This window comes from Sorex araneus, chromosome 5 (genome assembly GCF_027595985.1).
Source record: "Sorex araneus isolate mSorAra2 chromosome 5, mSorAra2.pri, whole genome shotgun sequence".
Taxonomy (NCBI): Eukaryota; Metazoa; Chordata; class Mammalia; order Eulipotyphla; family Soricidae; genus Sorex; species Sorex araneus.
Window position 1 is genome coordinate 144,865,362 of NC_073306.1, and position 12,358 is coordinate 144,877,719.

General features: G+C 64.5%; 1 protein-coding gene across 3 annotated transcripts in view; it reads left to right on the plus strand.

Annotated features, from left to right (window-relative positions):
• AFAP1 (actin filament associated protein 1) overlaps window positions 1-12,358 on the plus strand; it is a 46,774-nt gene that overhangs the window by 10,198 nt on the left and 24,218 nt on the right. For all 3 annotated transcript variants that reach the window (XM_055139722.1, XM_055139723.1, XM_055139725.1), the window contains exons 2-5: window positions 4,260-4,388; window positions 4,806-4,903; window positions 8,512-8,620; window positions 10,195-10,406. In XM_055139722.1, coding sequence (XP_054995697.1) covers window positions 4,262-4,388; window positions 4,806-4,903; window positions 8,512-8,620; window positions 10,195-10,406 — 546 coding nt within the window. In that variant the 5' untranslated portion in view covers window positions 4,260-4,261. The remainder of the gene's footprint in view (window positions 1-4,259; window positions 4,389-4,805; window positions 4,904-8,511; window positions 8,621-10,194; window positions 10,407-12,358) is intronic.

Here is a 12,358-nt window from a genome sequence, read left to right on the forward strand (position 1 = left end):
GGCTGACCAGCCGCCCACTGAGTGCCCACAGGGTGCTGGCGGTCTGCGTGTCCCGCTGTCGGGACCCGCCCAGATTCCTCTCGGCCCTCCACTGCCCAGCAGGCAGCTGTCGTCCTCGCACATTCGCTGATGGCGGGGCTGGCATTCATGGCGGCGGCGGCGGTGATGGCGATGGTGATGGTGATGGTGGTGACGAAGGTGGTGGTGACTGGGACAGTGGTGACATTACAGTCCCAAGGCCATCCCTAGCGCGTTCTCATGATGACGCCCGTGTGAGGGCCTTGAGACAGGGGCAGCTTCCCAGCCAGCAGACCGCCCTCCCCTCTGCTGTGCGCGGGCCCCTCGCCTGCTCTGGGCCGGGCAGCCGCTCCCTGAGCAGCTGTCGTGAGGCCCCTCGGTCTCGGGGCATGTGGTGCCCAGATCCGCGCCCAGCCCTGTGCGCCCGTGCGTCCCGGGAGGCTGGGGGCCAGATGGCCTTGTAGCCCACCCACCACTGGCCGCCGAGCCCTGGCATGCGGAGCTGCTGGAGGGAGAGGTGCCCCTCGAGCTGTCGGGGACACAGAGGGAGAGGTGCCCCTCGAGCTGTCGGGGACACAGAGGGACTCAGAGCTGATGCTCAGGCCCCTTGTGGTACGTAGTGAGCCGGGAAGCCCAGCTCGGGACTCCTGCTGGACGGGCCGTGCAGAACAGGAGGGCACTGGGCATGACGGAGTTGGTCCCGCTCGTCCACTCTGTGGGTGCAGTGTGGTGGCATCCCTGCGTGGACAGCAGCATGGTGGCTTCCTGAATGGGCTTGCCCTTCTTTCTGACGGGCCCGGTGCAGAAACAGCTGTTTCTCTGCCTGGGCCTCCTGTTCTGGCCACAGCCTGGTCCTCCTTCCCGCTGACCCTGGGTCCACCCACATCTCTTTCTCCTTCCCACGCCTGCCGTTCTCCTGTGCCTCTCCTCCTTCCTCCCCTTCCTTGTGCGGTGGTGGCTGGGGTGCAGGTGGGGGGCCTCCTGCTGGCATGAAGAAGGAAGATTTCCCAGGGGTGGTCTGGGGGATGCTCAGGGACTGCCCCGGGGACCCGAGCACCGCATGGGAATGACCCCAGGCATGGGCCCCAAGCATAAACCAGAATGTCAGTTTGCAGCTTGGCACTGAGTGACTCTTCTGGGTTGGCGGGTCGGGCGGCCTGGGCACCTCTGCCAGCTCGACTGCCCGTGCGGTGGGAGGTCACAGTTCACTCGGCTCCTGCGCGCCCGGAGCCCCGTTCTGGGCGGTTTCTCAGTCACTGTGTAGAGCGGCACAGACCGTGCACCCCTCGGCCTCTTCCCGTGCCCTCCTGCCTCTCTCCGTGCCCATCCCTCGTGACGCTGTGACCTGCAGGCCGAGGCTGCTGCTGGCGTTGGGCCCTGAGCTGCAGGGGGAGGGCGGTGCGGCTGGCCTCTGGAGGACGGGAGCGGCCTTGGGGCCCAGGTGCTGGCCCCTCCTGCCGTTACCGGACCCCGCGTGTCGGGCGGAACCACAGCTTGCGGGCCACGTTGCCCATGTGTGGCCGTGCGCCTCCCTGCAGCCCTGTGGGAGCTGTGCCTGCCCGCCGCCCTGCCCGCCCCGCGCTCGTGTCCACTCCCGCTCATGGCCGCGGGGGATGCGGGATTGGCTTTCTTCTTCCGGAACTGACTCAGTGGGTCGGATTCCTGGGCCGAGCCGGCATTCGCGGCGGCCAGCAGCTGCGTGCGGGACCCAGTGCTCTGCAGGGGCGGGGGCGGGGCCCGAGGCTGCTGTGTCCCTATAAGGGAAAGTATGCAGTGCCCCGCGGCGAGCTGCGGCTGCCTCCTGCCCGAGGCACTGCTTCCCCCACTGCCTCCCACCTGCTGAGACCCCCAGGGCCCCAGCTGTCAGCCTGTCCCCCCTCCCGCACTCAGGAGCCCCTCAGCCCGGCTGTCAGAGGCGTGAGCAGGCTGCTCTGGGTCCCTCCCGTCCAGGGCAGGCCGTGCCCCTTGCTGCGCGCAGGTGCGCAGGGTCTGAACGCGGTCAGCGCGCGTGGGAGCGTGGGAAGGGTGATCTGGGAGCTGGGGGGCTCCTTGGGAGGTCGGGACAGCGTTTGGAGCAGTGGGGCGTCAGGCGAGGCCGGGGCGCTGGCTGTGGGGGAGGACCGGGCTGGTCTGGGCAGGGGTGCCCAGAGGAGCTCCCTGCTAGGTGCCCTCTGGGGCTGGCTGGCATGGCTGAGGGGAGCCCAGGCGCCAGGAGCGGCAGAGGCAGACGCTGGGGCCCGGCCGGAGCCCATGTCCAGTTCCTGGCCGCTTTAGGGAAGAACTGGCCACGCTCTGAAAGGCCGAGCGGCTCTGGGCGCCTCAGAACCTGCGGCGCTGCGCACGCCAGCAGCACATGGTCACGTCTGCGGCTGCGGCAGGCGCGTGGCAGCCGTCCCGGTGTGTGGCCTGTGGAAGGTTGGGCGACACTGGTGCGTGAACTGCTCCTGGCCATGTGTATGAAACCAAGCAGGAGGCCGGAGGTTGCCGGTACCCACAAATCAAGGCTCTGGGGCAGACTTGGGAGTTCTTCCTGGATCTGCTCTGATTGTGAGGAAGACTGTGGTATGAGGAAGGCAGTAGTGTGTGAAGCAGGCTGGTGTGTGTGAGGAAGACTGTGGTATGTGTGAGCAGGTGTGTGTGTGCTCGTGTAAGATTGGTATGAGGAAGACTGGTGTGTAGAGGGAGGCTCTAATGGGTGTAAGGGAGACTAGTGTATGAGGAATGTTGTAGTGTGTGAGGAAGGCTGTAGTGTGTGTAAGAGACTAGTGTGTATGAGGAAGGCTGTAGTGTGTGAGGAAGACCAGTGTGTGTGAGGAAGACCCATGTGTGTGAGGAAGGCTATAGGTGTGTGAGGAAGACTGGGGTATGTGAGGAAGGCTGTAGTGTGTGTGAGGAAGGCTGTAGTGTGTGTGTGTGAGGAAGGCTGTAGTGTGTGTGTGAGGAAGGCTGTAGTGTGTGTGAGGAAGGCTGTAGTGTGTTGTGAGGAAGGCTGTAGTGTGTGTGAGGAAGGCTGTAGTGTGTGTGAGGAAGGCTGTAGTGTGTGTGTGAGGAAGGCTGTTGTGTGTGTGAGGAAGGCTGTAGTGTGTGTGTGAGGAAGGCTGTAGTGTGTGTGAGGAAGGCTGTAGTGTGTGTGTGAGGAAGGCTGTAGTGTGTGTGTGAGGAAGGCTGTAGTGTGTGTGAAGGCTGTATTATGAGGAAGACTGTAGTGTGTGAGGTGCAGGTGACTCAAGTGTCCATCTCCAACTGCGTGAACACCCCGAGAGCATAAGAGGAAGTAATGTGGCGGCCCTTTTCCCGGAATCGGGTGCAGGAACACCATTTCCTGTGGTGATGTGGTATCGGGTCCTGTCAGGGCCGTGCCTCCTCCCGTTTACTCATCGGGGTTTCCAGGATTGTCCTGGCGCCGACTCAGGGCTGGATGTCAGGCTCCAGAGCTCTTGGCTCACCGAAGCTCAGTCTCCTTGGCACAGTCTCTCGTTTTTTCCCCGGACTGGCTCACACACTTCCATTGGGAAATACTGGTTTAACGCTGTCGGAACAGTTTCTGGTGGCAGTGTCTGTCGCTTCCTGCTCTCACGGATAGGCCTTGTACCCGCATCGGTGAGGAGGGCAGAGCGGGACACACAGTAGTGAGCCACACTGTGGCATCACAGGCGCTCGGCTAGGAGCCATCATCGTTTGCCATGAGGGTCGGAAAGACCAGGTGACCCTGGCACCAGAGCCTGGTGGCACCTCTTGGCACATCCTTAGCTGCCTGCGCTGGCCGCCCTCCGCTGGTGCCAACAGGCAGGGAGGTGGGTGCCCGGCCTGTGGTGATCAGGAGCTCCCCGCAGAGCACTGGGCATGGTCACCTCGGGTGGCTGTCCCGGAAGGGAAGGCGGGAGCATGTGGTCCCCAGAACCTGTTTCCAGCACCCCTGCTGTCCCCGTGGGCATCTGAGACGCTGCTGAGCTGGGTGCAGTGTTTCCAAAACTGGCCCGTCGGCCCCCCTCCCCTCTGGACACTGAGGCTGGGCCGTACGGTCCACACTACAGGGGGCTGGCCTTGCGAGGGCCCCGATCCATCTGTGCTGCCGTGGCTCCGCGGGTGAATCCTGTTTGGGGTTGAGGCTTAGAGCAAAGCTTGGCCTCGGTCCAGACGAGCTAGAGACGGTGCGGCCAGTCCTCGCGGGAACCGGCCTCACCCGGGCAGGCGGGAGGCCGCCGTGCTGCCCTGCGGCTCACAGCCCCGTTGCCTTGCAGACATGGAGGAGCTGATTGTGGAGCTGCGCCTCTTTCTGGAGCTCCTGGACCACGAGTATCTGACGTCGACGGTCAGGGAGAAGAAGGCTGTGGTCACCGAGATCCTGCTGCGGGTGCAGGCTGCCAGAGGTGCGCCCGGGGCCCTGCTGTGGGCCCCCCCTTTGAGTTTGCTTTTCTGGGGGCCACTCCTGGCCAGGCCCGCTCAGGGCCAGGGCGGCTCCCGGCCCCGTGTCCGCTGGCCCAGCCCTCCCCACCTGCTCACTTCTCATGGGCTCTCCTGTGCCAGACCACGGCATCTCTAGCCCTGGAGCCTTGGGGCCGTTGGGGTGCAGGCAGGAAGTGGGGGTGCCCACGGGCCCAGCGAGTGGGCTTCTCTAGGAGCAGCACGTGTCTGGCAGGAACGGGTGACCCAGCTCTGCCGGTGGGCCTGTCAGTGGCGTTTCCGCCCGGCTCCGGCTTTCGTGGCCAATTCTGGGGTCCGGTGGGGGGCACTGCGCTGACCCTGCACTGATCCTGTCCCTCACGGCCCCTGGGTCCCCCCGACAGGTTTGGATGTCAAAGATGGCCCGCAGAAACAGGAGCCCCCGGCCCCCCTGCCCGCCCCGCCGCAGATGCCGCTGCCCGAGATCCCGCAGCCCTGGCTGGTGAGTGGCCCCCGGCGGGAGGGCCGAGGGGCAGGTGGGGGGTCACTGCGTGTGTCGGGGCTGCAGGCGCGGCCAGGTGGGGTACTGCTGGGTTTGCTTTCTTATTTTTGGGTCATGCCAGTGAAGCTCAGGGGCCTGTGCCTGGAGCAGCGGCCATGCTGCGGGCCCGGGCCCGGCAGACGACCTCCCTGGGCACTGTGGCTCCTGCCTGCCCAGAGGGCTTCTGAGTGGGGCCTCTCGCTGGAGCTGGGGGCTCCCGAGAGCAGGGGCTGCGCCTGAGAGAGGGGGGCGGGCCTTGGCAGCTGACCCCGGCCTCGCTTTTTTGTTCATTTGGAGGCCATAGCTGGCAGTGCTCAGGGCTTACTCCTGGTTCTGTGCTCAAGAATCAGCCTTGACGGGTTCGGGGGCCTTGTGGGGTGCAGGCAGACGCCTCCCGCAGTGCTGTCCCCTGGGACTCGCTCTGCAGGGGTGGGAAGTGCTCTCTGCCCGTCTCCTCCTGGCCGGAGGCCCTTCTCCCCAGAGGCGTCTCGGCGGGCGGCTCCTCCCGATCCAGTTGCCGTTTCCTTCTCCGGGACATTCCCGGTGCAGCCTCTCACCTGCCCTTCAGCGCCTCTGTCTTCCCTTGGTACTAAGTGGCTGGCTTGGGGGAATGAGAGTGTACTAACTTGGGGCGAGCTCATCTCCGGGGGCGCTGGTGGGAACCGGGGAGCACTGCTGAGCCGGGAGCTACGGGCGCTGTGTCCTGCCCGCGGGGTGGGGACACTGCAGGCTGCGGGCTGCAAGCCACTTCTCCCTCTCACTGCTGATTTTCCCTGGGAACGGAGCTGGTGGCGCCCCACGGGTGCTCAGAGAACCCTCAGCCCGTGTGCCCGCATGCCACCAGCATGAGCCTCTAGTGCCACGGCCATGGGGCCTCCCTCCAGGCCAGGCTGTCAGGGGATGGGCCACACAGCCGGTCCAGGAGAGTTTTTGTTTTGAATCTGGGCTAGGCTGATGGGGTGGGTCGGCCACTGCACTGGCGGGGCCGTGTGCAGGGGTGCTCTCAGGCAGCCCCCTCTGCAGGGGGCCGTTCCAGGTGGGGACCCTGTCTCAGTAGACGGCGTGAACCCCTGGGTTAGGCCTGTGACCCCTTCAGCACCCAGTGAAGCCAGGACGATAAGGGATGTGCGGATGTTTGCTGGGGCGGCGGACAAGGAGCTGTGAGCAGATCCTCACACTCCTCACGGAGCAGCAGGGCCCTGATAGCTCTCAGCCTCAGCCTTTCATTCTCAGCCTCTCAGCCTCTCACCCTCAGCATCTCACACTCAGCCTCTCAGCCTCAGCCTCTCATCCTCTCATCCTCAGCCTCTCAGCCTCTCACCCTCAGCCTCTCAGCCTCTCAGCCTCCCAGCCTCAGCCTCTCAGCCTCTCACCCTCTCAGCCTCAGCCTCTCAGCCTCAGCCTCTCAGCCTCTCACCCTCAGCCTCTCAGCCTCACCCTCTCACCAACATCCTCTCAGCCTCAGCCTCTCAGCCTCAGCCTCTCAGCCTCTTACCCTCAGTCTCTCACCCTCAGTCTCTCAGCCTCTCACCGTCAGCCTCTCAGCCTCAGGCTCTCACCCTCTCAGCCTCAGCCTCTCAGCCTCTCACCCTCAGTCTCTCAGCCTCAGCCTCTTACCGTCAGCCTCTTAGCCTCAGCCTCTCACCCTCAGCCTCTCACCCTCAGCCTCTCAGCTTCTCACCCTCTCAGCCTCAGCCTCTCAGCCTCTCACCCTCAGTCTCTCAGCCTCTCAGCCTCAGCCTCTCACCCTCAGCCTCTCACCTTCACCCTCTCACCCTCATCCTCTCAGCCTCAGCCTCTCAGCCTCTCACCCACAGCCTCTCACCCTCTCACCCTGTCTCTCAGCCTCAGCCTCTCAGCCGCTTCAGCCTCTCACCCTCAGTCTCTCACCCTCACCCTCTCAGCCTCATCCTCTCACCCTCAGCCTCTCAGCCTCTCACCCTCAGCCTCTCACCCTCAGCCTCTCAGCTTCTCAGCCTCAGCCTCTCAGCCTCTCACCCTCAGTCTCTCAGCCTCAGCCTCTCAGCCTCACCCTCTCACCCTCATCCTCTCAGCCTCAGCCTCTCAGCCTCAGCCTCTCACCCTCAGTCTCTCAGCCTCAGCCTCTCAGCCTCAGCCTCTCACCCTCACCCTCTCACCCTCAGCCTCTCACCCTCACCCTCTCTCCCTCTCACCTCTCCTTCTCATCCCTTTTCTCACCTCCTGTCATCACCCTTGCACCCTCTTATCCTCACTCTCTTACCTTCATCCTCCCCCCTCCCCCCGTCCCCTGATCTCTCTCCCTAGATCCCCTTTGAGGGCTGCTGCTGCCCACTGGGCCCCTGGCACTTGCTGTCACTCGGGCGCAGGGTCCCATGTGGCCTTCAGTGAGGTCTGCGGGCTCTGGAGGTGTGGGTGGGCTGGGGTGCCATGTGCAGGCACCTCTGTGACCTCTGACCCTCTGGCCCCTTCCCTGCTGCCCTGCCCCTCCCTCCCGCCCTGAGCAGGTCCCACGGGGCTCCAGCGCTGAAAGTTTCTGGAAGGTGCTTGTTTGTGTTCTCTCCAGGCCACACGGTGCTCAGTGGTGCTTAAGTGGCCAGCTGGGGCGCGTGGGGTTCCCTCGGCTGGGCCGGGTGTCTGTGGGGCAGGCTTCTCCCCGCTCCGGGCTGGGGGCTCCGTGTGCCCAGGCTGTGGGGCTTCTCCACCCCCTGGACTAGGGAGCAGCCTGAGTCACGGTCGTGGCATTTTCTGGAATGTTTTGATAAGCCGCAGCCAGGCCGTGTGCGCTGACAGGACACAGCCCTGACCGTGTGTCTAGCCGGGAGGCGTGTGTGCGGGAGGCCCTGCACCCTGCCCCACCCAGCTGCACCCTCCGGGGCACCCTTCTGCCAGCCCAGCTCCGCCTCAGCCCCCAGAGGCTCCCGGGCCTGGGCGGGATGCGCCCTAAGGCACTGCAGGGCTGTCCTCAGCCGCCTTGGCCCTGCTCGGGTCCTGCGCCCCCGCCTCTCCTCCCTGTCTCTCTCTTAGTGTCTCTGACTCTGTCTCAGTCGCTCTGTCTCTGTGTAGCTCTCTGTTTCTGTCTCTGTCTCTTTCTTTTTTTCTTTTCTTTTTGGGTCTCACCCACAGGGGTTACTCCTGGCTCTGCACTCAGGAATCACTCCTGGCGGTGCTCAGGGGACCATATGGGATGCTGGGACTCGAACCCGGGTCGGCCGCGTGCAAGGCAGATGCCCTACCCCCTGTGCTATTGCTGCAGCCCCTGTCTCTGTCTCTTTTGGTCTTTGTGTCCATCTGTCTGTCTGTCTGTCTTGCTCGCTCGCTCCTGCTCTCGGGTTCCCGGAAGCTCGGGGCTGTCCGGGACGGAGGGGAGGGCCCAGCCCAGGGTTCCCTCTGCCACGCGCCCAGCAGGATCAGCTGACACCCAGCGTCTCTGCTGAGTCCATGCAGCCTGGACACGCGTGCGTGTGCATGTACGTGTACGTGTGCGTGTGTGTGTGTGCGCGCGCAGCCAGGACCCCGAGTGGGGGCCCATGTTCTTTCCTGCCGAGGTCGCGTTTCCGGACCCTCATGCGCCCCCTGCTCTCCCGCAGCCCCCCGACTCCGGGCCCCCGCCGCTGCCCGCGTGCTCGCTGCCCGAGGGCTACTACGAGGAGGCTGTGCCACTGAGCCCCGGGAAAGCCCCGGAGTACATCACGTCAAGTGAGTGCCGGCTCGGGTTCTGGGCTGGGCGCTATCTGCGGGGCCTCGGGCGAGGGGCCAGTCGCCCCACAAGGGCCTTTCCTGTCCCTCACAGGCCGTGCGGGGCGCCTGAGCTCAGCGGGGCTTTCTGACCAGCCCCTCCCTCACATGCGGCTGACGCCCCCACGGGCCTGTCCCTGGGCGTGTGTGTATGACACCGGCGCACAGTGTGGGTCTTGCGGACCCCAGGCCTGGCCCTGGTGCGGCACAGCTGCCGGGGACTCTGGCATGTTTCCTGAGGCGCAGAGTCCCGTGGGAAGGCAGCACCCGCGCTCTCTCCCTCATGCCACCCGGTTTCTCGGCCCACTTGACCCGGGCACGTGAGCCTGAGGGAGGCAGGAGAGCAGACAGGTTTGGGGGGTTGTGCCCCCCTTTTCCTTTCTTCTTAATGGAAGAACTTTCTAGAACCTTCAGTGTTCCCTGTTTAGAAGCTAATCCTTGGCGCCTGCTGCCAGCCCCTCCTGGGGCAGTGTGGGCACTGTTTGGGTGAGGCATTTCCTGGTGCCTCGGGGACGGGCTGGAGCCCCACCTTGTCCTGGCGACGTGGAGGGAACATGGCCCATTGTCAGGCACTCAGCCGGGCTGCCCCGCCAGGGCACCGGGACGCCATGTCCTGTCAGACCCCCGGGAGCCCCACCCTGGGCCTCGGAATTGAGATCCCTGCCTGAGCTTCCTGCGAGGTGGTCTGGGGGCGCAGAATCCTCCAGAAGGCTGGTCACTGTCCGGGGCTGGGGGGATGGGAGGGGTGGGTGGCAGCTGGCACACAGCCTCCACCTGCAGCCATGTCCTGCGCCCGCCCTGGCCGCTCACTTGGTGTTGGGGGCTCATGGACAGACCGTCCCTCTCCCTCTCCCTCCCTCCTTCCCTCCTCCTCCCTCCTTCCCTCCCCCTCCCTCCTTCCCTCTCCCTCTGCCTCCTCTTTCCCTCGCCCTCCCTCTCCTTCCTTCCCTCCCCCTCTTTCCCTCTCCTTCCCCCTCCCTCCTTCCCTCTCCCTCCCCCTCCCACCTTCCCTCTTCCTCCTCCTCCCTCATTCCCTCCCCCTCCCTCCTTCCCTCTCCCTCCTCCTCCCTCATTCCCTCCCCCTCCCTCCTTCCCTCTCCCTCCTCCTCCCTCATTCCCTCCCCCTCCCTCCTTCCCTCTCCCTCCTCCTCCCTCATTCCCTCCCCCTCCCTCCTTCCCTCCCCTCCCTCCTTCCCTCCCCTTGCCTCCTTCCCTCTTCCTCCCCCTCCCTCCTTCCCTCCCCTTCCTCCTTCCCTCCCCTCCCTCCTTCCCTCCCCTTGCCTCCTTCCCTCTTCCTCCCCCTCCCTCCTTCCCTCCCCTTCCCTCCTTCCCTCCCCTCCCTCCTTCCCTCCCCTTGCCTCCTTCCCTCTTCCTCCCCCTCCCTCCTTCCCTCCCCCTCCCTCCTTCCCCCCTTCCTCCTTCCCTTTCCTTCCCCCTCCCTCCTACCCTCCCCCTCCCTCCTGCCCTCCCCCTCCCTCCTCCCCTCCCCCTCCCTCCTACCCTCCCCCTCCCCCTGCTCTCTCTCCTTCCTGCAGATTATGACTCAGATGCCATGAGCAGCTCTTACGAGTCCTATGATGAAGAGGAGGAAGAGGGGAAGGGGAAGAAGACGCGGCACCAGTGGCCGTCGGAGGAGGCGTCCATGCACCTGGTGAAGGACGCCAAGATCTGCGCCTTCCTGCTGCGGAAGAAGCGCTTCGGGCAGTGGACCAAGCTGCTGTGCGTCATCAGGGACACGAAGCTGCTGGTGGGTGTGGCCCGAGAGACATGGGTCCCCGGCACCCCGGCAGCAGGCGGGGCCTCACCCCACAGGGCAGGACCCCCCGGACAGCCCCAGGCGGGTTCCAGGGACACACAGGGACCCACAGCCGCGCAGAGACCCTGACAGGAGCTCCTTCGGGCTCAGGGAGGACTGAGGGCTTGGAGAGGGGCAGGACTTCCCCTTCCGCCCCGCCCTCCCCCCTCCCTTCCCTCCTCTCCGTCCTCCTCCCTCTTTCCCTCCTCCCTCCTCCCCCTCCTTCCTTCTTCCCTCTCCTCTCTTCTTGCCTCTTGCTCTTCTTCATCCTGCCTCTTTCCTCCCATCCTCCTCCCCTCTCCTTCCTCCCTCCCCCTCCTCCTCCCCTTTTGTCCTCTCCTTCTCCCCCACTTCCTGTGCCCCCTCTCTAAGTATGCGCTTGGAATGTCCCGCCTTTGCCCCACCCACAGCTTGTTTCTGAGGCTCCTCCTCCCATTCCATCAGTCTAGACGGACCCTTTGGCTCCATCTGTGTTTGAGCTGTGTATACTGTTTCCTCGCACACACACACCACACACACTCACCGCACGTACACCACACATCACACACACACCACACACGCACACCACACACACACACCACACATCACACACACACCACACGCACACACCACACACACACACCACACACACACAGTCTGATTTTCTCCCGGATTTAGATTATAAAATTGATACCGACCAGTTTCCAGGAAGGCGGGAGGAAGACTGAGAATGGGGCTGTGTGCCGCTCCCGGGTTCCTGCAGGCTCCTAGAGGAGGAGGAGGGATGCAGGACGCCTTCGCCGCCCTTCATGGCTCTGTGGGGGGTGGGCATGAACGGAATGGTGTGTACCCACTTCAGTCAGGAGTGGAGTCAGAGCTGCTTGTATTAGGGAGCTTTTGTGCACCGAGGCTGGCTACAGCCCGGGCACCAGTGGACATGAGTGGGAGTACCCCGAGAGCCCTAGACGACCCACAGTGCCCTCTCCTCAGCCCCCTGAGCTGAGAGGCCCGAGTATCATGGTGACCGCACGACCCTTCCTCTGGGCAGCTTGGGGACCTGCTCCCCAGGCCCCAGGCCTGGCCTAACCAGCACCTGTCAGTGTCCCCCAGTCATGGGACTGCCGAGACCTGAGAGCTGGTGTCAGCAGGGCGTGGCGGGCACAGTTATGTGCGACGTGCAGCTCCCTAAGGGTGCAGAGGCAGGCCCCCAGCAGTCCTTGGAGGAGCGTCCAACTGTCTCCCTCGTGCACTGGGCATTGATCAGGTGGTCAGACGTACTCGCGAGCCTGCAGAAGGCTTGGCTGGACACATTCTGCAGGCTCAAGCGGGCAGATTTCAGGCAGGTGCGTGCGCCCAGTGGGCAGCACATGTGTGTGTCATTAGGGCCCCACCTGCTGCCAGGTACCAGGCCGGCCCCGAGTGGGCCCCAGGGAGATGCGGGAGCCAGTACGGACCCCCAGCATGAGGAGGTGTGGTGGGGAGGGCACAAATGGCTTGGGAGGTACAGCGGTGCAGGAAGTACAGGAGGTGCAGGCGGTGCAGAAAGTACAGGAGGTGCAGGCGGTGCAGGAAGTACAGGCGGTGCAGGGAGTTTAGGAGGTACAGGCGTGCAGGAAATGCAGGAGGTGCAGGGAGTACAGGAAGTACAGGCAGTGCAAGAAGTACAGGAGGTGCAGGCGGTGCAGGGAATTCAGGAGGTGCAGGCGGTGCAGGGAGTACAGGAGGTGCAGGCGGTGCAGGAAGTACAGGCGGTGCAGGGAGTTTAGGAGGTACAGGCGTGCAGGAAATGCAGGAGGTGCAGGGAGTACAGGAAGTACAGGCAGTGCAAGAAGTACAGGAGGTGCAGGCGGTGCAGGGAATTCAGGAGGTGCAGGCGGTGCAGGAAGTACAGGAGGTGCAGGCGGTGCAGGAAGTATAGGAGGTGC